General features: G+C 47.9%; 3 protein-coding genes and 1 pseudogene across 8 annotated transcripts in view; 2 read left to right on the top strand and 2 right to left on the bottom strand.

Annotated features, from left to right (window-relative positions):
• The first annotated feature begins 35 nt into the window (after positions 1-35).
• On the top strand, positions 36-7104 carry METTL25B (methyltransferase like 25B). Of its 2 annotated transcripts, XM_080915592.1 has the most exons (8): positions 36-278; positions 3314-3438; positions 3601-3793; positions 4213-4275; positions 4490-4633; positions 5333-5817; positions 6262-6446; positions 6877-7104. In XM_080915592.1, the coding sequence occupies exons 1-8, from the start codon at positions 168-170 to the stop codon at positions 6996-6998; spliced, it is 1428 nt and encodes a 475-aa protein (XP_080771718.1). In that variant the 5' UTR covers positions 36-167; the 3' UTR covers positions 6999-7104. The 2 variants fall into 2 exon arrangements, with proteins under 2 accessions (XP_080771718.1, XP_080771719.1); XM_080915593.1 differs by lacking the exon at positions 36-278 and having other exon boundaries at positions 2688-3438; positions 3641-3793.
• Positions 7105-7404: 300 nt separating this feature from the next.
• On the bottom strand, positions 7405-12029 carry MRPL24 (mitochondrial ribosomal protein L24). 4 transcript variants are annotated; one of them, XM_080915698.1, is made up of 6 exons: positions 11931-12029; positions 8619-8851; positions 8446-8541; positions 8170-8273; positions 7806-7936; positions 7405-7646 (listed from the first exon to the last, which is right to left on the bottom strand). In XM_080915698.1, exons 2-6 carry the CDS (start codon positions 8799-8801, stop codon positions 7510-7512), a joined length of 651 nt encoding a protein of 216 aa, XP_080771824.1. In that variant the 5' UTR covers positions 8802-8851; positions 11931-12029; the 3' UTR covers positions 7405-7509. The 4 variants fall into 4 exon arrangements, with proteins under 4 accessions (XP_080771824.1, XP_080771823.1, XP_080771822.1 ...); XM_080915697.1 differs by having other exon boundaries at positions 11898-12007; XM_080915696.1 differs by having other exon boundaries at positions 11812-11967.
• Positions 9164-25951, top strand: part of LOC308419637 (nucleophosmin-like) — a 506796-nt pseudogene continuing 490008 nt past the window's right edge. Inside the window, exon 1 of the transcript in view lies at positions 9164-9624. The product of the transcript in view is annotated as a nucleophosmin-like (transcript). The remainder of the gene's footprint in view (positions 9625-25951) is intronic.
• Positions 14926-24578, bottom strand: HDGF (heparin binding growth factor). The gene is made up of 6 exons (XM_080915695.1): positions 23931-24578; positions 17853-17929; positions 17567-17705; positions 16791-16976; positions 16340-16557; positions 14926-16136 (listed from the first exon to the last, which is right to left on the bottom strand). The coding sequence occupies exons 1-6, from the start codon at positions 24015-24017 to the stop codon at positions 16130-16132; spliced, it is 714 nt and encodes a 237-aa protein (XP_080771821.1). The 5' UTR covers positions 24018-24578; the 3' UTR covers positions 14926-16129.

Here is a 25951-nt window from a genome sequence, read left to right as displayed (position 1 = left end):
CTTGTAATTGGATGCGATTGCGGGAAGAGATGATGTCGGGCGGGTTCTGAGTTCTTGATTTGCGTTGGGCCTGCAGACTTGAGCCCGGCTTGGATTGCATGCTTTCGTAATACCGACTTTGTGTCTCCTCACCTCCTCCCTCCTTGCACTGACAGTCTCTCCACAGGATGCCGGGCGTCTCAGCTCATGGCCTCTCGCTTGAGGAGAGAAGGCAACTGGCTGTGGACCTCACCCGCGTTCTAGCTCTCTACCGTTCCATCCTGGACGCCTACATCATCGTGAGGCCACTGGGCTAAGGGCGGGATGTTTCTTATGATGGGGTTGATTAGAAGCCAACTGCAGAGAAAATTTGGAGATAACTTTTATCTCTTCCTTACAAGGAAAGCTAAAGACTAGCATCATTCCTACCCAGCCCTCTGTGTTTTCGGTTTGTTTGTAACCCTTGAGATGTTCGAGAGCATATCCTCCACCAAAAGACAATAAAGAGTGGATTGGTGAAGAGGAAGTACTTGGCCAGATAGGCTGTACACTTGTAATCCTGACACCTGAGAACTAGATGCAGGAGAACCAGGAGTTCAAGGTTCACCTGGGCTACAAAACCAGTTCTAGAGCAGCCTGGATTATGTTACTTAAAAAAGCGGGGGGGTAGAGGGGGAGAACAGGGCAGACACGCATAAATCTTGTAATCTTGCTCCTCAGAAGACCGAGTCAGAAAAATTGTCTTGGTTTGCAGCCCGCTCAAATGAATGTTGAGACTCATCTCATTTCCCCCAATCTGCCATACACACACATAGAAAAACACCTACAAGGCTTGGGGGTGGAGCGATTCTCAATCTTCTAATCCTGCAACCCTTTCATACAGTTTCTCATGTTGTGATCTCCAACTATAAAATTACCTTTTTTTGCTACTTTATAACTAATTTTGATACTGTTATGAATCATAAATACCTGATATGCATGGTATCTGAAATGTGAACCCCCAAAGAAATCCCAACCTTCAGGTTGAGAACCACTGTTTTAGAGTAAATGCTTGTCTAGAGCTATTGAGATGGCTATGTGGTTAAAAGCATTTCTTCTTGAGAGGACCAATTCTGTCCCTAGCACCCACACAACTGGTGACTCAGCCACCTGTAACTCCAGCTCCTCTGACTTCCATGGGCACCTGCATTCACATGCACATACACATAAGTAATAATAAAAATATGTTTTAAAAGTTTTGTCTTGCTTGAATGAGGCCCTGGGTTAAATCTCTAAGTATTGCCAAAATATTTTTTAAAAGTTGAAGCAGGATGTGGTGGTGTGCCACTTTGATCCCAGCACTTGGATTGTGGAGACAGGCAGTCTCCTGAGTGCTAAGCTGAAAACTGCTACATATTAAGACCCTGACTCAAAATAACCAAAAACCTGGGTTTTTTTTTTTTTTTTTTTTTTTTGTTTTATTTTGTGTTTTTTAAAATTTATTTTATATATGTGAGTACACTGTAGCTCTCTTCAGACACACCAGATCCCATTACAAATAGTTGTGAACCACCATGTGGTTGCTGGGAATTGAACTCAGGACCTCTGGAAGAGCAGTCAGTGCTCTTAATCATTGAGCCATCTCTCCAGCCCCCAAAAACTTAAGTTTTAAGTGTTTTTAGAATAATGAAAATACATGTATGAGTGTTTACTTCTTGTATTTTCTTTACATGACAACTCTGAACTGGTGTCAGCTCATATTTATTTCTCTATGGAGTTTAAGGTAGTTCTCCACTAAGCTCTCTGTTAGTGTTTTATCGAATGTGATATGTTAAAATTGTTATTTGCATTAGCTTGCAGTGCTGGAAATGGAACCCAAGACCTCCTGCTTGCTCACCAGGCACTCATTAACAGTTGACTTATACCTCCATTGTCAAATTCCTGTGTTTGGTGTTTGTGTAGCCTTAGCTGCCTTGGAACTCGCTCTGTTGATCAGGCTGGCCTCCAACTCATCTGACTACCTCTGCCTCCCAAATGCTGCCTCCCAAATGCACCACGACAGTCCAACTTTGCTATTTTTTTTTTTTTTTACAGAGTAAACTCTGCAGGAACAAGACTCTTATCTCCAAATTACAATAAACTTTGGTGTATAAATAAGGCCCAGATTTTTTTTTTTTTTTTTGAGGTAGGGGTCTCTCTATAACTCTGGCTGTTCTGAAACAAATTAGGTTGATCTTTGAACTCACAGAAATATTCCTGCCTCTGCCTCCTGAGTGCTGGGAAAATGTGTGTGCTACTTTGCTCAGCTGGAAGCCATTTACCAGATGATAGAATTAGGTCATCTTGTCATTCAGGGTTGTGGAAGCCAGAGTCTAATTCACTAGGCCCCTAACAAGGCTTTAATTGTTCTTTTCAGATTGGGTCTCTCTCACTATGCTGGACTATCCCATGGAGATATTCTGGCCTTTGCCACCTGAATGCTGGGATCCTTTAATCATAGACATCACTCCTGGCCCCCACAGCCCCAGAATTTTAAAAGAACAAAATGAACAAATTAAAATATGCAGCTCTCTGGACCATAAAATAACAGGTTATTAAATGGTTACCTATTAATGTTGTGATCAGTCATTGATCATGCTAGTGATGCATGATTTAAAAAAAAAAAGGTCAAGCTGGAGAGATGGTTTGGTGGTTAAGAGCACTGACTGTTCTTCCAGAGGACCCAGGTTCAACTCCCAGCAACCACATGGCAGCTCACAACTATTTTTAAATTCTGTACCAGGGTATCTTGACACCCTCACCCAGACAAACATGCAGTCAAAACACCAATGTATATAAAATAAAAATAAATAAAAATAAAAAATTGGTCAAGCCAGGTATTGTGGTTTGGGCCTTAGGGCAGAGGCAGATAAATCTCTGTAGGTTCCAGGCCAGCCTTCTACACAGTGAGTTTCAGGACAGCCAGGGCTACATAGACCCTGTCTCAAAGCAAGCAAAAATAAAAAATAAATAAATAAATAAATAAACCAACAGGACATCCAGGGCTACACAGACAAAACCTCTCTTAAAGAAACAACCAACCAACAAACCAAACAAGAAACTAAGTGGAGAAAGACACAAGTAACTGGGGCATTAATACTGAAAAGTGTGTACAGAATGTAGCCTGTACCATGTGGGCACTAGTGGAGGTGGGGGTTGGGGGGCAGACCTGATACCGATGAACAGGAGATTCAGGGATCTTGTCACCTTGGGCACTAGTCCCCAAAAAAGGCAGATGATGAGGTGGAGGGTTGAGATGGGGCTGAGAAAATGGAAATAGTTGTAGAGTCCTTCCACTGCTTGGCTCCTCCCACAGGAATTTTTCACAGACAGCCTGTGGAGCACACTGCCCAAGTCGTGGCAAGAAGCGCTGGATGGACTGAGCCCACCACAGTTGGCCACCATGCTGCTGGGGATGCCCAGGGAAGGGGAGGAGATCAGGTATGTATAAGCCAGAGAGAAGAGCCCTGCCCTGGGGAATGAGAGCATTGAGCCTTGTGTAGATAGTCTCATTGGATCTTTCTGGGCAGCCAGGTCATAAGCTGGTGCACTCAGGATGTGATTGTGGGCTATTCACTAGCAGCCTGGGCTGGACTATCTCAGGTACAGGTCTGTGTGGCCACTCACCCTGCTGGCCCTGAAGTCCACAGCTTGTGCCCTCGCCTTTACCCGGACACCTGGCTTTCACACCCCATCAGAGTTCCTGGAGAACCCCAGCCAGAGCTCCCGACTAATGGCTCCTTTTCGGAAACATGTCAAGCCCAAGAAGCAGCATGAGATCCGGAGGCTGGGTGAGGTGAGGAGACTGCTGGGGGTTAGACTGTGAGAGCCTAGTACTCCTAAAGCCTGTGGGTTCTGAAGATACAGGAACCATTGACTTCAGAAGTCCCTTCCTTAGCAAACATGCTAGAACCCCATCTGTTGGTGCAAGGAGGCTTTCCTGTCCTTTGGTTGATGGGTAGCTGTGCATGGGTGACTTACTCCTGTTTACTGCAGTCAGTTTTTGGTTTTACAGCCTACAGGGCTTTTGCTTTTGAATCATTGACTTAAGGGGCAATCACACACTAGATACCTCCCATAATCCTCAGTTCTTGATTGACATCTTATCAATGGGGTACCCTCAATGTTTCCCTACCATCTAGGCTCCCACTGTCCTTCTTAGTATTTGCTTCTGGAGTCAGGAGCCAATGCCAGGAAACTTGTTTCTTCTTTCAGTTGGTGAAGAAGCTTAGTGAACTCACTGGCTCTACCCAAGTTGTGGATGTGGGCTCAGGCCAGGTGAGCCAGACTCTAGGGAAGGCAGATGAGCAGGCCACATGCCCGTGGAAAGCAGGTGCTGAGAAGTGGGAAGGTGGAGGTTGGGAGGAGGTGGGAAGGGGGCAGGCACAGATAAAATATTAAGCCTTTTATCGACCCCAGGATCTGTTTGTCCATACCATTGGTAAGGTGACAGTAGGGCACCGAATAATGCTGTTCTCCCTCATGACTCCAGGGCCACCTCTCCCGCTTCATGTCTCTGGGGCTGGGGCTGATGGTGAAGAGCCTTGAAGGAAATCAGAGGCTGGTTAAGAGAGCTCAGCATCTAGACCAGGAGCTCCTGCAGGCTTTGGACAAAATGGAGAAGAGGCACCCAAAGGTAAGCTGCCCTGCACTATAGGAGCAGGGTGCTCGGCTAGAACTTTGTGTTAAGACTCAGTTTTTCCAAATTTCTCCTATTTCTGCTGGGTTTTTTGTTTGTCTGTTGTTGTTGTTCCTTCCCCAAAGCTTTCACACAGCTCAAAGGCACTTTCTAGTTGGTGTAATTCCATACCAGTGCGTTCTCACAGTAAACTACTATCATTTGCATGCTAGGGATGAAGCCATCACCACTGTGCTGTATCTATAACCTACAGTCAGGTGGTAGACTCATTACCTACAAGAAGCCGGAAGAACTGGCATATGGTCCAGTGGTAGGGCACTTACCTAAGCATTCATGAAGCCCTGGGCTCCATCCTTAGCACCACCAAAAGAAAAAGGGAAACTGAGTTAGGTATGATAGTACGTGCCCGTAATTCCAGCACTGAGGAGGCACAGACAGGCTCTGTTCAGATTTGCCTGCTTGGTCAGCATACTGAGCTCCAGATCAGAAAGGGCTGCAAATACACCCTGTGCTACCCAAAAGACAGACAAAATTGACATGGAAAATGAAAAGGTCTACAGTCTGTAACAAAGATCTCATCCCCTGTCTAGTGTCTAGCTCTTTTGCCCAGCTTTTCACCCATATACCTCAGAGGACCCACTGAAGCTTGATAGCCATCCAATTCCGTATCTGCCTTTGTTCTTCCTTCCTCCATAGATGGTGCAAAGAGGTCCTCGCCACCGCCCCCACCACGTGGTTCAGTGGGTCAGCCCTACAACTCTGTGTGAGGAGCTTCTGCTTCCTCTGGAGATGCCAGGCCAGAGTGACACCCGTCTGCTACTCACAGGCCTTCATGCCTGTGGGGATCTTAGTGTTGCCTTGCTGAGACACTTTTGCTGCTGTCCTGAAGTGGTGGCCCTGGCTTCGGTGGGCTGCTGCTACATGAAGCTCAGTGAGCCTGGCAGCTACCCACTGAGTCAGTGGATAGCTGGACTGCCTGGCCATGAACTACCATACAGGCTCCGGGAGGGTGCATGCCATGCTCTAGAGGACTATACGGACAGATTACAGAAAGCAGGACCTGGCCTGCAAACACACTGCTTCCGTGCAGCGCTGGAGACAGTCATACGACAAGTCAGCCCTGAACTTCGGAGGCCTGGTGTGCAAGGAATCCCCAGGGTCCATGAACTCAAGATTGAAGAGTGAGGTCTGGGGAGGCTCCCCACCCGTCTCCGCTTCTTACCACAGCCAAAGAAATGTGTCTCAGGGGCGTGGGCATTTTATTTTGAGGGCAGACTGGGGTACATAAGTGAGACTGTCTCAGAAACACAGAACAGCAGACTTAGTAGCTCATGCCTTTAATTCCAGCACCTGGGAATCAGAGGTCAGCCTGGAATTCCAGGACCACATAGAGATACTCTTATCTCAAACACTTACATAAACCAGAAATGCTAGACTAGGTACTGTGGATCTGCCTGGAGAGGCTGAGCTAGGAAGACTACTTGTACTCAGTGTGAGGCAAGCCTGGACAAAAACAACCTTTTAAATTAAAATGACTAAAGCAAAGTAGGAGTCAGCTTCTAGTCAAAAATTGAAATGGGAGGCGGAAGTTTGTAGAACTAACTGATTTCTGGCTGGTCCCACAGATATGTACAACAAGGATTACAGCGAGTGGGCCTGGACCCCCAGCTGCCATTGGATCTGACTGCCCTCCAGGCCTACCAGGCCCAAGAGAATCGCGTGGTGGCCTTCTTCAGCTTGGCCCTTCTGCTGGCCCCACTGGTAGAGACACTGATTCTGCTGGACCGGATGCTCTATCTTCAGGAGCAAGGTGAGTTATGAGGTTTTGAGGTTCCCTTGAGTCCTTGGAATGGGCTGGGCATGGCCTGATGAGTGAAGCATTTGTTGACAAATGTAGATTCTTAGCAACACCTCCCAAGACTAGTTTTGGTTTTAAAATATGTGTACATATACCCCATGCTTTTGGATGTCCTACCCCTGGAACTGGTACAAGTAGTTATGTGTAGGTATTCAGAACCAAACATGAAAGTGCTGTTCTTAACCCTTAATCCAATAAGGTGGATTTTTTTTTTTTTTAAAGCAAGCATCTCAGGTATTGAGAAAGCACACGGACTGCCTCTCAAGCTAGTGGTCCCAAAGTTTTCCCACTTTGGAATAATAAACTGTGTGTATTATAGGTGGAGAGAACCTGGGTAGGACTCTGGTTCCTTTCTAATTAGCCCTCACATTCTTTCTCCTAGGCTTCTATGCTGAACTCTTGCCTATCTTCAGCCCTGAACTCTCTCCCAGAAATCTGGTTCTGGTGGCCACCAAGACACCCCTGGGTCAGGCCTTCGCCACTCTTGAAACTGAAGACAGCTGACAGTCTGAAACCAACAGGTGCCAATATGGCTAGATACCATGACTTGTCACCCTTTAGAGTGCCCTGCATCCTGCTGGGATTCTGGCTCTTTGCAAACTTCAGATTTGTACCCTTTCTTTCCCTTCACATGTAAAGTAATACTGTGAAATTTTTATTTATAAAAATTTTAAGACTTAACTCCTTTTTCTATAAATACCATGTAATTTTTATTTATTTATTAAAACTTAACTCCTGTTTCTGTAAATAGGAGGGCCTTCTTGCTTCCATCCCCAAACATGTAGGACCTGTTCCTGGGAAGGCTAGCACCTACCCAATCTATCCTGTACCCAATCTATCCTGACAAGCAGAAAAGCTGCACCATGCCTGAGCTCGCCAAGATGCAAAGCACTTGAGAAAGGAGAAGGGGTGGTGTGGAAAACAGCTGAACTCAAGGTTCTTTATTGGTGTTTTAGTAAGAAGGGCCTCCACCCTCAGGGTGAAGACTAGGCAGGCAGAAGCAGTACTCTGAGGCTCAATACCAATAAATTTTCTTGAATCTTCGAGTCTCCTGGATCCCCATGGCCTCCATCACATCTTCTTCTAATGTCTTCAGCCGGGGCACATACGTTCTTTCTAGAGCATCTTCCACTGATGTGTCCTTGGGGCCATCTGTTGAGTCAGAAGAGTTTGCTAAGTCTGTTCCTTGAAGTGTTGGGCCTTACACACACTAGGTAAGCACCCTACCACCAAGGTACATTCCTAACCCCAGCAGCTTTGCTTTTCCTCTCAAACCTCACATCCCTACCCTGTTCCTGCCCATCAACTCACCAGTCCATGTTTCAGGGACAATGCCATCTGCTCTAGGAAATTCAGGTTTGGGGATAATTCTCCCAGATCTTGTAGAGACACGAACACGCTCTCCTGCCTCAGTAAATCTCCACTGGATCTCAGTGGGTTTCCTGATGGGTAGAAAAAAAATGAATCTAGCTTGGAGGGTGTGTCACCCTCCAACCCAGTGAAGTGAAGGCAGTGGTTGAGAACTCTTGGTTACCACCTTTGTTTTTGTCAGTATCAGGGTTACTGACAGAATTATGTACAAGAAATAGACCCCTGAGTTCCAGTATATCCAACACATCCTCATTGATAAACGGGTATGCCCAACACCTGTGTGAACTTAGGCCCCTGTGCTTGCCTGTCCACAGGATCCACTAGCTTGACCTGGTGATGAAGCAAGGGGGCTTCACTAGGGATCAAGGTCCCTCGGTGATCCTTGGTTCTGCCAATGTAGCGGAAATGCTGTCCAAGAGATGGCAGATCAGAAAATAAGTGTGTGATAGGGATTTTCCCACTATTGCTTAGCATGTACAGCCAAAGTCCAGTTATACAACCTGCCCCTCAGCCAGTTTCCTGTCTCCCCATGCTGCTCTTAAAGAAAAGGGACAGATGGGGAAGACTTCTCAAGACTCACCGTGTTCAACCCCTCCAGGACAACCCAGTTCCGCTGCCGAATGACTTGGACTACTTTGCCTTGCTTCCCAGCATCCTTGCCTTCTAAGATTTCCACCTGTAGGAAGATGCAAGGACAAGGACAGGAAGTCGTTGCCCACTAGCCTTCCTGTCCCTCTGTCTTGAGGTCCTTACCATGTCTCCACAGAATAGGTGCCAGTCTTCATCAGAGATGGGCTCTACCACTACTGGGCGCCGCCTGCTCCATGGAGGATTCTTCCTTTTGTCTGACATGGAACCTGGACGGCTCATTCCATAGCGGTAGTGGGGGGAGAGAGTGGCTTTGGATGCCAAGGCCAGCAGGGCTGAAAGCCGCATAACTAGATTCGAGAAATCTCACCAGTGACAGGCTCAAAAACCTTTGCCAGCTGAGTCAAGGAAAACAGAATGAAGATTTGAACAAGGAAGGAGTTTTTTTTGAGACAGTCTCACAATATGTCTTTGACTGACCTAAAAACTCACTGTGTAGACAAGGCTGACCCTGAACTTTCAAATCCATCTGCTTCTGTCTCCTTCCCTAGTGCCAGGACTAAAAGTGTGTGTGCACCACATCAATCAAAAATTGTATTAAGGCATGATTCCATCCTGTGATTCTGTTCTGTGGAACAGTAGGTAGTTGTTTTCTGTCCAGCTTCTCCCACACCGAAGTTCGTGCCTCCACCTCATGGAAGACTCTGGATATGGACATGAGCCCTCTTAGGGCCTCAGAGCTACCTTTTCAGTTGTGAACTAAAGGCTGATAAAGACTATCACTTTAAAGTGGATAATAATAAAAATGAGCACCAGTTATCATTAAGAACCATCAGTTTAGGGGCAGGGGAAAAGGATGAATTACAAGTCATAGAGGTAGAAGCAATTATGAAGGCAGTCCAATTAAAGTAACACTGGCAACTTTGAAAATGTCTGTACAACCAATGGTTTCCCTTGGGGGCTTCCACCTGTGGTTTTAAGGTTGAAGTGTGGTGCAGGGCCTGTGCACATTAGTGGATAGCACTTAGTAGCTGTAGAGGAAGATGCAGAGTCAGAAGATAAGATGAGGAGGATGTAAAACTCTTAGGCATGTCTGGAAAAAGATCTGCTCCTGGAGGTGGTAACAAAGTCCCACAGAAAAATGTAAAACTTGATGAGGATGAAGATGATGGTTTTGATTAACAGGAAACTGAAGAAAAGGTTTCAGGGGTTGTTGACTCCTAAGTTTTCTAACTGAGCCTAACTAGGGACTAAATTAATTGATTACTAAAATAATTGGTTAAAAAAAAGAAAGAAAGAGAGGGGCTGGAGAGATGTCTCAGTGGTTAAGAGCGCTGTCTGCTCTTCCAGAGGTCCTGGGTTTAATTCCCAGCAACCACATGGTAGCTCACAACCATCTGTAATGGGGTCTGATGTGTCTGAAGAGAGCTACAGTGTGCTCATATACATAAAATAAATAAAGCTGGGAGAGAGAAGAAAGAAGCTTTAAGTCAAGTCTTCCAGCTACTTGGGAGGCTGGGGTAGAAGGTTCAAAACAAGTTCAAGACCTGCTTGGTCATCTCTGTAACACCCTGTCTCAAAAAAAGTAAAAAGTGGAGCCAAAGAGATGCTCAGCACTTAAGAGCACTTCTTGTTCCTTCCCCAGAGGACCTGGATTTGAATCCTAGCACACACAACTACTGTAACTCCAGTTCCAGGGGATCCAACCTTCTGGCCTCTACAGGCATCAAGACATGCAAATAATGCACATACATACATGTAGTCAAGCACACATTTAAAACACTTTAAATGGATAATCTAATTTTTTAAAACGGTAAAACGAGCCAGATGTGGTAATGCACTGCTGTAAGAACAAAAAGACCCCAAGTTTAAGGCTTGAGGCTCAGCTATTAAAAAAAAAGGAAAAAAAAAAAACATAAAAAAAAAAGTTTTAGTAGGGAAGGAGGAAGGTCCTGCAGTTAAGAGCATGTGCTGCTCTTGCAGAGGCCCATCCATTACTCCAATTCCATACACTATTTTGACCTTTATGGATAACAGGAACATACATTGTGTACATTGTATACATGCAGACAAATACTCCTACACATAAAAAAAGGACCAGTGATGAGCTCAGTAGGACATACTTTTTATTCCAGCACTGGATAGCAGACCTCAGTGAGTTCAAGGCCAACCTTTTTACATTATGAGCTCTGGGCCAACCAAGACTACACAATAAGACCCTGTCTCCAAGAAAAGAAAAAGAAAACCACACACAAAACCAAGTAAAATAAAATGCTAAATGTGCTGAATCAGACCTTGGGAGTCAGAAGCATGATTATTTTGAGTCCGGAGGCCAGCATAGCCTACACACAAACCTATAGAGTAGTCTGGATTGGCATTTCTTTTACCTCTGCCCAAAAGTTACCTAGCAACAGTCAGGTAGGCCTGGCTTGCTATAAAAGGGAACTGTTTGGCCTCTCAGACTCTTGGACATATTCTCAACTCCCTGCCACGTGTTCCTGGCCGGCCTCTTCTCCTTCTGAGCCTCTACTTTCTTCTCAAGTCCCATCCCGTTCCCCCAAATAAACTCTACTCTATACTGGACCCATCGTATAGAATGGCTGGTACTTCGGCAGGGAGGGATGTCTCAGGATGGGCCTGCTGAGGTACACCTTACCACACTCTACAAAGCATTTCCTTGATCTTTATAAAAACATACCAGTCTGAGCTACAATGTAAGGCCTATCTGAATGAAAACAAAGTAAAAAGCTCAATGTAGAATGCTTGCCTAGCAGGCAGTAAGCTTTCTTAACAGTTGCTACTGGCATGGTACCATGCTAAATAGCATCTCACAGAAGCCTAACAACAGCGATGAAGTTCCTCATAATCTCGTCGTTTGTGTGTGTGTGTGTGTGTGGTGAGGGTGATCAAACTTGACAGGCAAGCATTTTGTATAAGTAAAACGACTCTCGTTTTATACATTTCATGATAGGAGATGGGGGAAAGCCCGGTGTTACCAAAATACTAGAGAAACACAGGGACTAGTTCGATCTAGATCCAATACATGACCATTAAGTACTAACTACTACCTGAGAAGTCGAAAACTGAGAACCCAACAAGGGATGCAAACATCAAGATCCAGAAAAACTTTTTTGTTCTCTCCTAGTTTATGCATTACAAACAGGGGAAGGGGGCTGTCTTGCTTGCTTACTTGCTTGTTTTAAAAACTCCTTTAGGCACCGGACACGCCCCCACTCCATCTTCCCCTTTGGTTCCCTACACAACCTTGATGCTAATGTCACTTCCGTGGTGGGGCTGGCTTTCTTCTCAATAGGAGCCCTCAGGTCGTAGCTTCAAGCAATTCCCTTGTCAGACTCACCTAGATCTAAGGATAGCTCCAGCCTCCTAGTAAAAGAAAAACCCAAGCCCCAAGACTAGGAAAAGGAAGTCCCTTCCCGTATCCACCTTCAGACGTTCCCGGTCGCCGAGCAGCCTCACCTTCCCCCAACTTTCCACGTGCGTTCTGTACGCCAGTAGTCCCCACCCACCGGATTTCTGGGAGATGTAGTCTAACTGCCGAAAGGAAACTCAAACAAAACAAAAACCGAAGCGAGCCTCTCTGCGTCTGGGAGCTGTAGTCCGTCGCTACAAAATGAGCTGGAAACAGGAAATTTAGCCAAGGGAAGGAAATCCAGAGTGGGAGAGGCATGTCGGGAACTGAAGGCAAGCGATATGCTAATTTGCTACGTATGTTCCTACGTGCTCTCCATGGAGGCCACTGGGAGTTGTAGTTCTCAGAGAATGTGGCTCCATTTTCTTGGTAGTTATGGCTTTCTATTCAAAGCAAAGGGTATCCATTTCTAGGTGAGATCACAACCTTTATGTCCTGGCTCTTCTCTGCTTGGGGGACCAGGACGCGGCATATTAAAAAGTGTCCCGCCTTTGCAGAGAAAAGAATAATTATCGGTCCTTCCAATATTAGATTAGCAATTATTCTTGTGTGGAGCGTACTCGGAGATTTCGACCATGCCAACCGGACCACTTGTCCTCTCACCATCCGTGGACTGGCAGGCATCCCCAGCAAAATTTAGCAGAGACCAGATCTCTTTTTATCAGCTTGCTATTTGACTCCACTCACCTTCCTGCTATGATTAAATGTTTCCTTTCATTCCTGAGTTCTGATGACAGAGCTTTGAAGTGGCTTTCCCCTAGTTTGTAATGTTAGAAACTTCTTTAGTGGGCAAACCAACCCGTGACTGGGAGAGCCTGAAGAAATTGCCTTTGATCTTAGGATGTGTATGACTAGGAAAGAATTCTTGAAGCCATCAGCATCAGATTCGTGTCACTGACCTCAAACCTTCACTTCTGAGAAAGTACAATTATTTCACAAGTCTAGGCCTGAACCTTAGGAAGAAGGCAGGCCCCCACCTGGCCTATTCCTAAACCAGCAACCCAGCAAGATGAACTTTGAATAAGAGTCTTCCATTTTCTCAGCTGCTTTCGTTTTTCGTAGTTCATTTAGCCCAGGGTCACCTCAAACTAGTTGGCTTCTGCCTTTCCTTCCCAGGTGCTAGGGCTAACCATCAAACCTGGTTTACATGGTGCTCCAGACTGAACTCCAACCTAGGCCTTACTGTATGTGTAGTGAGCACTTAAGTCTTCCCAAAAAGCCTTTTATTTTTGAGGTTCTATGAAAACTCTGGCTGTCCTAGAACTTATGTAGATTGGGCTAGCCTAGAGCTCAGATTCCCGTTTCCAGTGCTGAAACTGAATGTGTGCACCATTATCCCTGGCTGTAAGACCTTGTCTTTGACTTGCTCTTGAAAGTTTAAGACTTTTCTAGAACCAGGCCCATACTTCTTCCCAACACTTTTAGAGACTAGGGCAAAAGGATTATAAGTTTGAGACCAAGAGAAAGACCCTACTTAAAACAAAAAACCAACCAGGAATGGACACACAGAACTGAAATCTTAGCACTTTATGGTTATCCTCAGCTAGTTAGTATGCATCCTGAGCTATACGTGACTGTCATACAAAAAAACCATGTACTTTCCATGACTTTACTTCATTTCTCTTTTCTGAAGTACTGGGGATTGAACCTCCCAAGTATAAACCCCTTGTCTCATGTATACCCCAGGCTGATCCAGAGCTTGCTGCATATCTGCAGATGACTTTAAGGATTTTTAAAGTTTCTTGGGATGGTCAGACAGCTTGGTAGATAGAGGTTCCTACCTGCCTGACCTGGGTTCAATCCTGGATTTGCACATGGTGGGAAGAAAAACTGATTCCTACCAGTTGTGCTTGGCACTTTCACAAAGTAAATATGATAAAACTTTTAATTTGTATTTTTCTTGCATGTGTATTGCATATGCGAACTACATATGTGCCCGGCTGGGCCAAGGGAGGTCAGAAAATGGTGTTCGACTCCTTAGAACTGAGGTTATGGATAATTGAGAGCCACTGCGTAGGTGCTAGAAACTGAACCAGGTCTCTGCAAGTACAAGTGCTGTTGAGCGAACTCTCCAACTATGTAGTCTGGATTTGTTCCTTTAATCAAAGTCACTTTAAAAGACTTTTTACTTGTTGGGATTGGAAATTTAGCCCAGCACAAAGCCCTGGTTTTCCTCAACTCTGAAATCATTTTGCATATGCTTGAGTGCAGACACCTGTGCCACCACACACCTATGGAGCTTAGGTTATCAGGTTTGTCTTTCCACATTCTAGAGGCAGATGATACCCTGCCTGCATTCCAACTAGCCTAGAAGTTCACCCAGCAGTTTTGGTCTCTGGAATAGAACTCTGACATCTGACTCCTGTGGCAAGCATAAACCTGTGATCTTCCTGCTTCCATCTCTGGAGTGTTGGGGATGAGCATGTATGCATCACACCAGATTTTATGATGTGCCGAGGGATCAAATCTAGGGCTTCTGATTTGTGCACATTAAGCAATCACTGTGTGTATGGCTGGAGTGGGAGTAAAGTGTTCAGACATGGTCTTTTCCATAGCCCAAGCAGGCATTGACCTTGTGATCCTCCTGCCTTCCCACTGCTCAAAGTAGATTTGTGGTACCACACCTGGCTTAAAATGTCAGACTAGATGCTGAACAGTTAGGCTCAACAGTTAGAGCAGTTGCTGCTCTTGCAGGACTTGGGATTGCCAAAACCCACATAGGGACTCACAAGCATTTTTAACTCCGGTTCCAGGGGTCCTAAATAGCCTCTTCTGACGACCTCAGGCTTGCATGTGGTGCACATATAAGGGGGTAAAACACTCCTAAAATAAAGCTTTAAAATGTATAAAAATGTTTTACAAGTTCCTAGATGTTTGCAAGGGTTGACTGGATGATGTGGGTTTTGTAGACCTGGTATAGGAATGGAGGCTGCTCCACACCTCCCCACACTCCCCCTCCCCCACGATCTGAGGAAGGCATCTAGAGATTGTCTCCTTCCCTTTCTTCAGTTAACCAAGACACTTGAAAAGAATTAGTCAGAATCAGAATAGTAATCAACGGCTTTATTTTCCTAGAACTCAAATTGTCTATTGTTCTCAGAGCTACACTTCCAAAGCTACAGTCAGCAATTTTTCTTCAGAGCCCAGAGGAGAGATGGGAGTAAAAGACAAGAGAAGGAAGAGGGGCAGAAGAAACCACTAGAAGAGGCTGGAGGCCACTTTTCCCTGTATTCTCAGTGGGCTACACATTGGGTGTGAAAACACCAGAGAGCAACTCTGGAATAACATCAAAGCCCCAGCTCCAAAGAGAAAGCCAACCCGATCAGGTGAGCCTCCTGGTGTACCTCAAAAATGGGTCAGTAGTGGGGGGAAAGGAGCAGAAAGGGGAGCACACAAAGGGCGGGTTAACTTTTTTCCTTTTTTTTTTTGTGGGGTTGTTTTTTTTTTTTTTTTTTTTTTTTGGTAATTTTCTTTTATTAAAAACATTTCCTAAAAAAATGTCTTTTCCCTTATGTCTGGGTGACATATCTGACAACAGGCTGGCCTTGAGCATTGGGAAGTGGGACAAAGGCAGCAGTGTATCCCCAGGTTGTCATCTCTGCCCTGAGATCTAAAGAGACATTTTCTCCATGCAAATCAGTTGACCCCTCAGCTCTCAGCTCTCTCCAGGTCCTAGGCCTGGACAATTTGGAAAATACAAAGTCCAGATGTTAATCTACAATTCCTTGAACCCTAGGGTCAGGGGAAAAAATGTTCCCAGAAACCATCAAGGATTTACATATGGATGGTAGCCTCTCTCCCACAGTGTCCCATTTCTTTAGTGTAGGCAGATGGGAAAAAAGGTGTGGGGGCTGGAGACAGGACACTAGTTTATATTCCTTCACCTCCACTCCTGCCCCAACCCACCCCAAAGGTCTAGAATGCCTGCAGCAGGGCAGAGGTGTCAAGAGTGGAAACAGCAGCCCAGATCCCAACAGAAACCTAGGAAATAAGCGTAAGGAGATACGAAGGCCTCATCTCATCCTGGGGCACATGGCCCTGACTCAGGTCACAGGTTATATAGGAAGGGAGCCTGAGGTGAGGACCAAGACAATCTCCAGGAGTGGGCTTAAAGAGAGAGTGAGTGAAGGAATAGGGTGAGTTGGGTGGAAAAAGGGTTCCCAGTTTGCAGGCCATGGCCAGTTTCCCCAGTAGCACCCAGACAGCAGCAGGAACGGGGCAGGGGCTCCTCTTGAAACATTGGTGGCTACAGGCTGCAGGGGAGGGTGGGAGGGGAGAAGGGTTAATAGTGTGACCCTGGCCTGGCCTTACCCCAGCCAGTGCAGGTCTCTAGGGAGAGCCCACCCAGCCTCCAATAAGGCTGACCACTGCAGGCCATTCTCTATGTCCTCTTCTCCACCTCCTCCTCTCTGTTCTGGCTAGGCCCCCCCACCCATTACCAGGGTAGCTCGCTCACCTCTCATGATCTCTGTCGCCCTGGGCTTCAGCCTCTTCCTTGGCAGCCTCTTCCTCCCCCTCTTCTTCCTCAGGAGGAGGTCCCTGGCCAGAGTCTGGCTCAGAGGGGGTGCTGTTCTTCTCCATCTCTACAGGTAGGGGCCTCTCACCCTCCAAGGCAGCTATCTCCTTGTCCTCCTCTTCATGGGCTCCTGACTCCTTGGGACGTTTAGGGGAGTCCTAGATAGGTATCAGAGGACATGAACTGAGGCTAGAGGTGGATAAGTCAACAGCTCATCTCCCTGTGCCTCCACTCCTCCTCGGGGTCTCTGGGTGACACTCACTGTCCTACCACCCTCTTCTATTCTCCACTCTCAGTTGGATTCTCAGAGACCAAGAGCTGGATTTTACCCCAGACCCTGACTGCAAGACAGAAACCAAAAAAAGTGCCAAGAGCACATGCTGGCAGTTACCTCCAGCATGTCCCCTGCTCTCCTCTTCAGCATGCCCTTTTCATTCTTCTCCTTGGCTGGCTCATCGATGACCAGTTTCCCTTCTTCATCACTGCTACCCTCTGCATTGCCCTTCTTATCACCGTCACCCTCATGGACTTCAGGTTCCACTTCGGGCTCCTCTGCGCAGCTCTTTTTCTGGGAGGACTGTGGTGGAGACAGAGGCTGAGCGGTACCAGAGACCAGCCCCTCCCAACCACCCCCTCAGACACTCACTCCTTCTTTTGCCCACCTCTCCCCCACCCCCACCCAGGTGCCCAGTCTCACAAGTGATTTGAGACCCACCTCTGTTGGATTAGCCCTGGGGTTAACCCACAGGCCGGGCAGGCAGGGCTCTGTGCAGGAGGGGGGAGGGCTGGAGCAGGAGGCAAAACCTCGGGTCAACTTCTCCCAAAGGGATCTGAGACCCGATCCCCACGACCCCCGCTCCCCCTGCCCTCCCGCCTTGTCCTGCCCGGCTCACAAGAACCTCCTCTTAGCTGTGTCCTCTTACTAATGATGGGCCCAACGAAGGCCTACTCCCACTTACCGCCTCTATCCTGTTTTTGCCCTCAAAAGCATTGACAATGGCCCTAACTATAAGTCACCCCATATCCCCTATCCCCTCTTGCAGAAATTCAATCTCTTCCACCCCAAAACCCAACAGTCTGAAGACTAAGCATTGCCTCTGGGCAAGGCCCCTGGAGCCCACAACACACCTGCTTTCCAGGAGATTGAGGCAGCAACCAATTGCTCACCTGGTAGCCAGAAGCCTTGACTGTAGGGTTGTTCTCGATCTCCCACAGCCCCTCGCTGAACCCTTTCCTCTTGTTGGGCTTGCCAAACTTCTCCTTGGATTCCTCATAAGGGAAGAGGTCTTTGGGGCCCAGGAATGCCCTGGTAAGAGATAGGAGACTGTGCTTTCAAACCCCAAGATGCCCCCAAACTAAACAGCCAAACATGAACAGGTGCCATCATCACCCCCTTTCACCACACTGGTGTTCCCATAGTGTCCCACCTGCACCCCATTGGCCCCTCACTCACGTCTCGTGGGTCCCAAAAAAAAACACTTGGTATTTGTTGGCTGTTGATTTCACTGCAGCCTCCGGCATCTCATCAATCTAGAACAAGAAAGTGAGAACGAATGTGAGCTGGAGTCCCAGGATCTTCCATCTGGAGCAAGGTGACCACCATACATTTGTAAAGAGCCACACAGAACAAGGCTCCAGAGACTAACCAATTTGCAAAATATTTCTAGTAGTACAATTTGTTCAAATTAAATTAGACAGAAAAGCTCCCAACAGACCCAGTACTATTCCCCTCCTTATACCAGAAATATCTTCTCCAATGCCCAATCTTGACCAAAGTGTCATATTTCTGTCATTCCCAAGACCACAGCTGTCATTTTACATACTAAAACAGTGCCTTGATATGAAGCCCAGGCTGGTCTCCAACTCAAGATCCTCCTGCCTCAGCCTCCTAACTTCAGACCCATGCCAACATACCCAACTCCAATTATGAAATGTCAATCAAAGCACTCCTTCAATGCATTCTCATGGTCAGGGCCCACCCCTCTTCTCGATGACCAGCTTGCCAACCTCAATCCTGCCACCTTACCATGTGCCCAGAAAGCTTCAACTCTGATCTGTCAAGCCCCCCAAGACACACATTAATACCTCTCCTTAACAGTTCCAATTTTTTCTGTGTGTAGCCCTGGTTGTCCTAGAGCTAGCTCACCCGCGCCCTTTGAAGATTTGTTTATGTATGTGAGCATTTTATTTGCATGCCAGAATCGGCATGTCAGACTAATTACAAATGGTTGTGAGCCACCACGTGGTTGCTGGGAATTGAACTCATGACCTCTGGAAGAGCAGTCAGTCCTCTTAACTGCTGATCTATCTCTCTCCAGCCCTAGAGCTAGCTCTTTAGACTAGACTGGCTTTGAACTTAGATCCATCTTCTGCCAATTCAACTGCTGGGATTAAAGGCATACCCGACTACAAATACATCTTATTACTTGCTTGATACTCGTGTGAACTATCTAGACTATTATTGCATGTGGGTGTGTGTAGTGGTGGTGGGGAGGTCTTCACCATATAGCTCAGGCTGGTAGAGCTCATTCTGAGGTCTAAAGTAGTACCTATCACACCCAGCTCAAGTTTATATACATTATTTGCTGAATGAGCCAGGCCTGATAGGACAGGTCTGAAAACTTAACAGACAATGTAGTGTTTGCCTTTAGTCTCAGCACTTGGGAGGCAGATCCCTGTGAGTTCAAGGCCAATTTGGTATACCTAGAAAATTTCACGACAGCCAGAACTACAAATCCTGTCTCAAACTACCAAACCACACCATCACTAAAACAGATAAATAAATATGAACTCTTACGCAATATGAAGGCCGAGGAAGGAGGATCACAAGTTCAGTCAGCCTGGTTAACTTAGCAAGACTTCACAGAAAAAAGAATATTGAATCTATGGACCCTAAAAGATTGCTCTGACTTAAGTGACAAGGAGACCAAACAAAATCCACTTCCTTGATCACTTCTGCAAAACACAATGAAATAAAAGTCACTAAAAATCAGACAAATCATTTTACAGGAGACTGAGCCCTGAAAAGACATGCTTTCCCCAAGATAACACGGCACATTGTAAGGACCAAATTTCAGGCCTAATTCCTCTCAAGAAAGGGGGGGGGGGGTATTTTTATGTGTACAAATGTTTTTCCAGCATTATTTCTATGTATCTCATGAGTGCATGAGAAAGCCAGAAGAGGGTTATGGACCCCTGGGACTGGAGTTATAAATGGCTGTGAACTGCCATCTGGGTGCTGGGAATAGATTCCCAGGTCCTCTGCAAGACTAGCCAGCACTCTTAACCACCGAGGCATCTTTTCAATCTAGGCCTAATTTCTTGAGGCAATCCCTTGCCCCATTACCCAGGAGCAATTTTGCAGTAAAGGTAGCAAGTGCTGAGATCTAAGGTCAAGTTGAAATCAAGAGAGAGCAGCTGACCAGCCTCAAATTTAGTCCTGGAAGTCCAGGCCACGCTAAGCCGTTGGGGTGAGAACTACAACTCCCAACAATCCTTGCAACAGCCCCAGATGCCCGCCCTCCTTCCAGAGGCCAAGTAGCCATGTTGACTGGGGCTGCAGACCCAAGCCTAAGAGAAAGACCAAAGCAGTAATTAGAGATAAAGGGTGCAACTAGGAGCACTGGAGAGACAGGGAGGCTAAGTGAGTAGAATGAGCTAAGTGGGCATGACTTCGAAGGCCATCTTGTCCCAGACTTGGAGGTCTTTAGGTTTTTGAGCCCCTCCCCCTTGTCCCGTGGCCTCTGGTCCAGCCCCGCCCACTCAGAAGGCACAACTCAACTAGGCACAGCCCAACAATCAGGAGATGCTGGGGTGTGGGAACCTGGTGGAAAGGCACGCAGTTCCCCCACAAACGTGATCCCCATCACTATGACAACTAAACCCCGCCCCCGGGGCCACTCAGCAACTAGGAATGTGACCACCCCTCCCCCAGGCCTTCCATCCAGGATTGGGGAGGAGGGAACACTAAACACCGCACCCCACCCCCCAGGCCTGTAGTCGGGCATGCAGGACCTAGGCTGTATTTAAAACTAAGCTAGGACAGGAAGGCGGGTGGGGGTGGGGGTGGGGACAGGGAGGTACTGGGCAAGATACCTGGCTCCAGTTATCAGCTAGCCTCTTCTCAGAGGGAGTAAGCAAAAACAAAATGAGGACCTCCAGGGCCTAAGAGATCCCAGGAGAAGTGGTTAAAAAGACTCTCCTGTAGGTCTCTCTGGGGTAAAAGGCCTGACACCTACACCCTGAAGCAGGGATGGCAGCAAGCTAAGGTGTTGGAGTGCCAAGCCAGGGTTTTACTGTACTCTTAATCTGGTAATACGCGTGTAATGAAAAGGGAGGTGACTCCAAAAGAAAAGAGGTGGGGGGAAGGGTTAGGCTTGAGGCTCTCTCCAAGAACACAGGCTGCAACAACTTCCCAGCTTCCCATGGAGAGCAAACAACAAACAATCTAACCCCTGTGGCAGAACCAGGAGGCCTCTAGCTTCCCAGTCCTAGAAACTGGATGTAAGGAAACTTACCTACTCCATCTATCATGCCAACTTCCTGCTAGAGGTTGGGTGTGGAGTAATGACTGCAGAAGGACTTCCTCCTGAAGAGCTGCAGAGGCTCATCCCCTAACCATCCTAACCTTACAGCTCTTATAGGTAGGGTTGGGGGATGGGAGTGCTTTCCACTTAAGGGCATTTCCAGCCCCCTTCCCCACAAAGCATGAGGAGGTCAATTCTGTGGCAGTACCCCCACCCCTCAGCTACAAAGGAACTCTTTTCTGGTACTTGTCTATGAAGAGTTCTTCTAAGGTGAGGCTATTAAGTCTCAAAGAAGCTCTGTACCTGAATCTGTGTCCTAGGTGGTGCCCTTTCTCTATATCTACACTGTTACTAAACTCAGTGAGTCAAAGGAAAGTGAGTAAGGGTGGGGCTAGAGGTGCTGGGGACCCTACCACACTTCCTCCTCTATAGCCAACTGGTGGGAAATTCTGAGACTTAACCATTTGGACTCACTCTGCTTTTGCCTGCCTCCACTAGACGGCTTCAAGCACTAAAAATCCTGTCCTGTTAAAAGTTGAGTCCTTTGAAGCCATTTGCAGTTAGAAGAGCAGGGAGAACTGAATACCAGGCCCACAGAACAGGTCTAGGATCAGGCATTTATGGAGGCTGAGGAAAGATAAGAATACACTAACTGACCACCAAACCTAGGGCAAGACTGATTTGACCTAGGGGAACCGGAATGTCCAGGATAGCAAGCAGCTCAGAGATCTGGGCTAGGACGTGTAGCAAGCCCAAGGGCAGAAAAGGTGAGGGGCAGAGATAGAAAAGGAAGGCTCTGGGCTGCTTAGGTACTTCTCCAGGACTGGGAAGGGGAGGAGGTGGATGGAGGAGGGGAAGGCTGTTCTGTTAATTGCCTGGAGATCCTCCAGGAAGTTAGGCAAAAAGAGGGAAGATGGAGTTACAATGCATTCTTCCAGTTCAGGCCCGGCTTTCACTCTGGACCCTTTGAGTCTTTCCCGTCACCCATGCTCCAGGGCAAAAGTTAGGTACAAGTGGGGGCCTGCATAGTGGCTGGGGTTCTGGCTACACCCTGGAGCAGCCAGCCAGCCAGCCAGCCACCAGGCTTCCTCCTCCAACTCAGCAAGAGCAAAAAGACAGGGTCTACGAAATTGGGGGCGGGGAAAACCATAACTCAGTTATGTCCTTTTTGGAGTCAAAAGGAATGCATTAGAGGTGAGAGCCTCGGTGTACCCCTCTTAAGTAACCAAGCCAAGTGTTGGGGTGTTTCTCTGAGGCCCATTCACAGCTTCAATCTCCAAGGGCCAGACTTCAATAGAGAAAGAAATTGCCTCTCTGTCCTACCCTTCTGTCCTAGACACTCACAATTAAAAGAAATCGATAGTATACCTACTCCAAGGGCTGTCTTCTATCCAAAGGCCACCATAAACTAGGGCCCCAAATCTCAGGGAATAAGACATGCCAGAAGGCTCCATAGATCGACATTTCATAACTACTTCTTGTTCCTCAGGCATAGCTTACCTCTGAACTTTGTCTCACCCTCAGCAGGGAAAAGCAGAAGAGACCTGGGTACAGTTCTTGCCCTGCCCACCAGGGCCTGGGCATCTGAGCCAAAAAGCCAATGGATAAGAGGGTGCAAGATAAAGTACATGAGTGTTTACATATCACTCACACACACACACACACACACACACACACACACACACACACACACACACACACAGGAGGGCCTAACTCCAGGCTGGCCCTTGAGGCCCTTCTAAGGTTCTGGATTCTCTGCATTTCACTCCCAGGATAGAGCAGGCCTTATTTGACCCATTTTAAAGTTTCACCGAGCAAGCAGCTCAGGCAAGGGGGACTGGACTCACTCCCTGGGAGGGAGGGAGGGAGAGATTATATGGAGAACCATTTGAGTTTTCCCAAAGAATAAGGTGGTCTAACACCCTGAATAGTAACCAAGAGAGCATAGAGCCTCGGAGCAGTATTGAGCCAGATGGACGAACAGTCAGCCATACTGAAAAATTCACAAGGCACTCCTACTTGGGACCCCTCCCTCCAGCTTTTCTGCCCTAGGATTTCGCTTTACACAAGTTCCACACCCTAAGGGGCTGAGTCATGCCCTCACCCAGTAACGAGGGCCCCCTCTACGCTTTGAAAAAAAATCCCAGAAGCACCCCCGACACACACACAAAACCTTTTCCTCGGAGGAAAGGCGATAAACACAGCAGGCCTTCTGCCCCACCCTCCCACCTGGCCAGGTGCTGGAATGGGGAAGGCCTTCTCTTGGCGGGTTGAAACAACCACATGGCTGACACTGGCCTCCCTGGCTGGTGACGCTCAATAGTGGGAAATGGAGGAAACTCCACCTTCCCACAATCCCCCCACCTCACTACGGTTGTCTGTACTGGATTTCCCAAGTATACAGGGCCCTGCTGCCTACAGTTCCAAGTCTGAGCTGGTGGCATATGGAGAGATGTTCTTGTAGAGCTGAGGGCTAAACCGGTTATGGCAGAGTTACCCAGCCAAGCAAACGATTAAAGTAAGTCGTCCCCAAGCATTCCACGACCCTCCCAACTTCAGAGTTCCTACAAAATGCTCAAAGAAAGTTTGTTAGTCGCCAACTCTACATCCACCTGGCCCTCTGTGGACTGAGACCCTTCGCAACCGTTTTGTCCAGTCAGAGGAAACCTGAACTGGAGGCAACTATCAATGGAGACTCGGGGCTCAAATGGGGCTCCACGAAGGGGTTGGGAATCGCGGCAGAAGAAACGACACACCACCGGGCCGCTCCCCCAACGTAAGCCCCAAGCCTCGGCCGCTGTAAGGGAGGGTTGAGGACGAACTGAGCACGCGGCGTTGCCCGCCAGGTGCCGGCCCCGTCGCCTCCGTTATGTAAGCAGTGGTGGGCTCTCGCCCGAGAGAGCAGGCCTGGCACCCCTGCCCCTCCGCCCGCTCTGCGCTTGACGACCGTGCCCTCCCGAGCGTTATGCAACCGCACCGGGGCCCGCGACGGCCGCACCACTCACCCGGGCCGGCCAATGTGGGTATCCCTTCATCTTCGCGAACACCAGGTCCCCGCACTTGTACTCTTTCTGCCGGTTGGATCGCGACATGGCGGGGCCGCGGGCGCCCCGGGCTCCACGCCGAGCCGGGAAGCGCGAGCCCAAGTTTGCGCGTGCGGCGGTTGCGGCGCCGCTGCGCTCCGGCCCTCGCGCGGCCCCCGCCTCGATGCTGGCCCCCGGCGCGAGCTCCGGAGCAGCCACGGTGTCTGCGCCCGCGCGCCGCTCGGTCCGGGCGGGCGCGATAGGCAACGCTCGGCTCGGGGAGCGCTCGTGCGGTTGTTTGTGTTTGAAATTCAATTGCTCCCTCCTCAGCGCGAGGCTGCTTCCTCCACCCCCCGCGGCCCACTCCTCCCCTCGCGCTCCCGCCCGCGGCGGTTCGATGAGAGCAGCTCCTCGACGCCTACTGCCTGCCCAGGCCTCACGCCCAACCTGAAGGCCGCCAGGCGGAGCTCAGAGACACAGGCCAGAAGAGCCGAGCGCCGAGCGCGCCGAGCGGGCTTTGTGTGCGGGCGGGTGGTGGGTGCCAATCCAAAAGGAGCTGGCGCCTGCTGGACAAGCTGCACATGCCCCTCCCCTGGCTCCGCTGGGCGCCCTGGCCAGGCGGGGCCTACTGTGGCCTTCCTTGCGCTGTCCCCCTACCACGTGCCTCGTCCCAACCCACGTATCTGATCTGCGCCTCTGACTTCTTGGCTAGTTAGACCGCCAAGGCAAGAGGTGTAGCCCCCACCCCACCCCACCCCCGGGCTTCCACGTGCTTCTGTTGGCGGCGGTGTAAGAGTTCGAGTCCTACTATTTTAGCCTACTCTGTAGAGGAAGGGCTCGAAATTAGCAGCTGTATCTGAACTTCTACATAGTCCTATTAATTAATTTGAGAGGACTTTACCAAAGTGGAGTCTTTGAAGATGTGTGCGACTTTGCCAAATTCTGGAAGACTGTATTTGGCCTGGGTTATAGTCCAAGGAATGATTTGCCCAAAACTTAATCTCATATAGCAAACCAAACAAGATTTTGTTGTAATTACATCTGTTTGTGCTGTGGATTTGTGTGTGTGTGTGTGTGTGGTTTTTTTTGTTTGTTTGTTTGTTTGTTTTTTTGTTTTTTTTGAATTGAGATAGTCTTGCTACGTAGCCCTGGCTAGCCTGGATGGAACTCACAGAGATCCACACATACTCTCCTTTTAAAGAGATTTCAAGTTTTTATTTGTGTTTCTGAATGTATGCTACACGTGTGCAGAAGAGGGTGTCAGATCCCCTGAAACCAGAGTTGCAGGCCATTGTGAGTCCACTAACATGGGTTCAGGGAACTGAACTTAGGTCTCATGAAAGAGCAGCAACTGACCACTTCTCCAGCCCTAATCACGAGTTCTTAAAGAAGTTTCAAGAGTTTTCTTGTGCCCCATAAGTATGACCCAAACCTTACATTTTTTTAAACTCAAATCATGCACCTTCCAATTTAGTTAAAACTGAGGGTCCTACCCTTTTCTCCACGTGGTTAAAAGGTATCAATAAGACTTATAAATTATTTTTTTCAGTGTAGAATAGAGTTTATTTAGGGCATGGAGAGGGGAGTTGAGGGGGTAGTAGAGACAGAGGCAGAGAGTAGAGGAGTAGAAGCTGCCCATGAACACTGGGGGTGGGGAGAGGGAGATAGGGAGGGAAGGGACAGAGAGGGAAGAGGAAGAACAAGAGCGACTTAAAAAAAATGATTAGATATTCTCTGTATTTACATTTCAAATTAAGAGCAACTTTTGATGGGGCAGAGAATGGAACTCCATGGTAGAACAAGAAAGAGGCCTTGGGCTTGATCCTCAGCTTCTCATACACACACACATACACATACAAAGAAAAATGTCTGCTGGCAGCAGCCCTCTTGGCCCCTCCTTCAACGGCCCATGCAGACAGCTTGCCACAAGCAGTGTTCCTTTTGTTGCTGTAACCTTCCTGGCTTTGGTTGCAATTTAATATCCATGTTCTTACATCAACTCC

The sequence above is a fragment of the Micromys minutus genome (assembly GCF_963924665.1).
Source record: "Micromys minutus genome assembly, chromosome: 4".
Lineage (NCBI taxonomy): Eukaryota > Metazoa > Chordata > Mammalia > Rodentia > Muridae > Micromys > Micromys minutus.
Note: the sequence above shows the minus strand (reverse complement) of the source record. Positions and strands in the feature narration are given on the sequence as shown.